At 48.3% G+C, this 2,060-nt stretch overlaps 1 protein-coding gene across 1 annotated transcript in view; it reads left to right on the forward strand.

Moving 5' to 3' along the window:
* Positions 1-1,075, forward strand: part of KCNIP1 (potassium voltage-gated channel interacting protein 1) — a 272,303-nt gene extending 271,228 nt beyond the window's left edge. Inside the window, exons 5-6 of the mRNA XM_011370989.1 lie at positions 73-143; positions 917-1,075. Coding sequence (XP_011369291.1) covers positions 73-143; positions 917-1,075 — 230 coding nt within the window. The remainder of the gene's footprint in view (positions 1-72; positions 144-916) is intronic.
* The last annotated feature ends 985 nt before the right edge of the window (positions 1,076-2,060 follow it).

Genomic DNA, 2,060 nt, shown 5'->3' on the forward strand with positions numbered 1-2,060 from the left:
GATCCTAAGTGATCTCGCTCCCCTCCGAGCAGCCCCGCCCCCATCACCGGCCTCTCCTTCTCTGCCTTGCAGATGCCAGCACCTACGCCCACTACCTCTTCCACGCCTTCGACACCACCCAGACAGGCTCCGTGAAGTTTGAGGTACGCGTGTCTGGGGGACTCCCCAACTCCCCATTCCGTCTCCCTCTAGACCGTGGGGTGCTGGGGAAAGGGTCGCGTCATCAGATGCCCTCGGTCAGGACAAAGAAACCTTTATCTTTTTAGTAAGCATTTCCTAGGGATGGAGAAAAGCAACTTTCCAGGAACGCAGGGCCTCGAGGGACTGACGGGAACAGTCTCCTACCTCACGGACACACGGAGCTGGCCGTGTGGCAGGCTCTGCACCAACGCTTTGCGTTTACTAGTTCACGTAATCCTCACAATAACCCCACGAGGTAGGACACGAATGTTTATTACCAGTTACAGAAGAGGAGGGAGAGTAAAGCAAAGGGAGACTGAGCAGCTCTCCCAAGGTCGGACGGCTACTAAGTGGTAAAGGAGGGATTTGCACTCAGGTTGGATGTGTCCAGAGCCCACGGTCATAGCCGCTAGACTGTACCGCCAGTCATATGATAATCACAGCCCCGGCATAAGGCGGCTCCAGAGAGGGCTGCGTTGACCTGTGTCTGGAGGTGTTAGCAAGCACAGAGCTCCATTCTTCCCCAAGCGGGCTCCTTCCCAAACAGTGGGGCAGGGTAGGCAATGGAAGGGGGCGGGGGAGGTCCCTCATTGAACTTGGCCATATCCTTCAGGGCACAGAGGACAAGGGAGATACCGTTTTGTAAAAGCAGTCTCAGAGCCGGACGCAAAGACAGAGCTTTACCCCACCCGATGGCCGGGTGGTTAATGTCACTCATGTCTCTTCCTCTTCTCAGGACTTTGTAACCGCTTTGTCGATTTTACTGAGAGGAACTGTCCATGAGAAGCTAAGGTGGACATTTAATTTGTATGACATCAATAAAGATGGATACATAAACAAAGAGGTAAGTGAGCCGGGGCCAGGGGCTCGAGGGAGCTACGAGGACGGCATCTAATCAAATAGAGCCCCAGTCGTAAGGATGAACTTGTCTGAATGAAGAGAGAGCGGCTTTGGGGCCAACAGAGCTGGTTCCTGGAAAAATGAGGAAGGTCCCCTTTGACCTCCCCGTTGCCCTGCCCTGCCCTTTGCCCAGGCACTGAGAAAGGATTAAGCAGATTCATTCATTCCCGCTGGGTCACACATATTCGGTGCACATTCTAAATAGGATATAAATGATTTATTTCAGCATAGAGTTACTCTTCCCGGCGGAATTTGCATTTTAACAGGTTGACAGCCACAGGTTAAAGCTAAAAGTTGGGGTAGTCGAATTGCAGATATCACCTGGAAGAGAAAAGGGAGATTTTTTTGATGAAGAAGAGAGTACAATTGGATCGTGTTGGCCGCACCCTATTTTGCCTGCTAATAAGATCACAGAGCGGGGTGATGGCAGGTGCAGCCCTCCCTCAAGAACTCATCGTGAATAATTTCTGAATCCTCATGGCTTGATACTTTTAGAGCCTCAAAGGACACGTGGTGTCTCTCCGGTGAAATACTCACAGGTCTATCTCAAAACTCACTCTGGTACCTACTGCATCCAGGCATCTGTCGATAGCATCCTGTGATATTCTACTTCCTGACCTCCGACATCACCTCAACCCTGCTAGGTTCTTTCCAATTTTTATTTCTCAATCGTTCCATAATGTATTTGCTCGATATATATTTGAGGGCTTCTTAGGTGTTCCAGGTGCCGAAGATAAAATGGTAAACAATCCACAAAATGTGCAAACCCTAGTATCCACTAATAGCAGATGTGTTCAATGAATTCTGGTAAATACAACAATGGAAATACAGGTGGCCATTTAAAATCATGCAAGAGTAAAAAGATGGAAAAATTCATATGATACATTACAGTTTAAAAATCTGTTTATAAAATAGTAGATTGTATAATATTATACTGAGTAGCTCAGCTTTATTCAGATGTCCGCTTTTGTTTCAATAAA

This window comes from Pteropus vampyrus, unplaced genomic scaffold, assembly GCF_000151845.1.
Source record: "Pteropus vampyrus isolate Shadow unplaced genomic scaffold, Pvam_2.0 Scaffold179, whole genome shotgun sequence".
Taxonomy (NCBI): domain Eukaryota; kingdom Metazoa; phylum Chordata; class Mammalia; order Chiroptera; family Pteropodidae; genus Pteropus; species Pteropus vampyrus.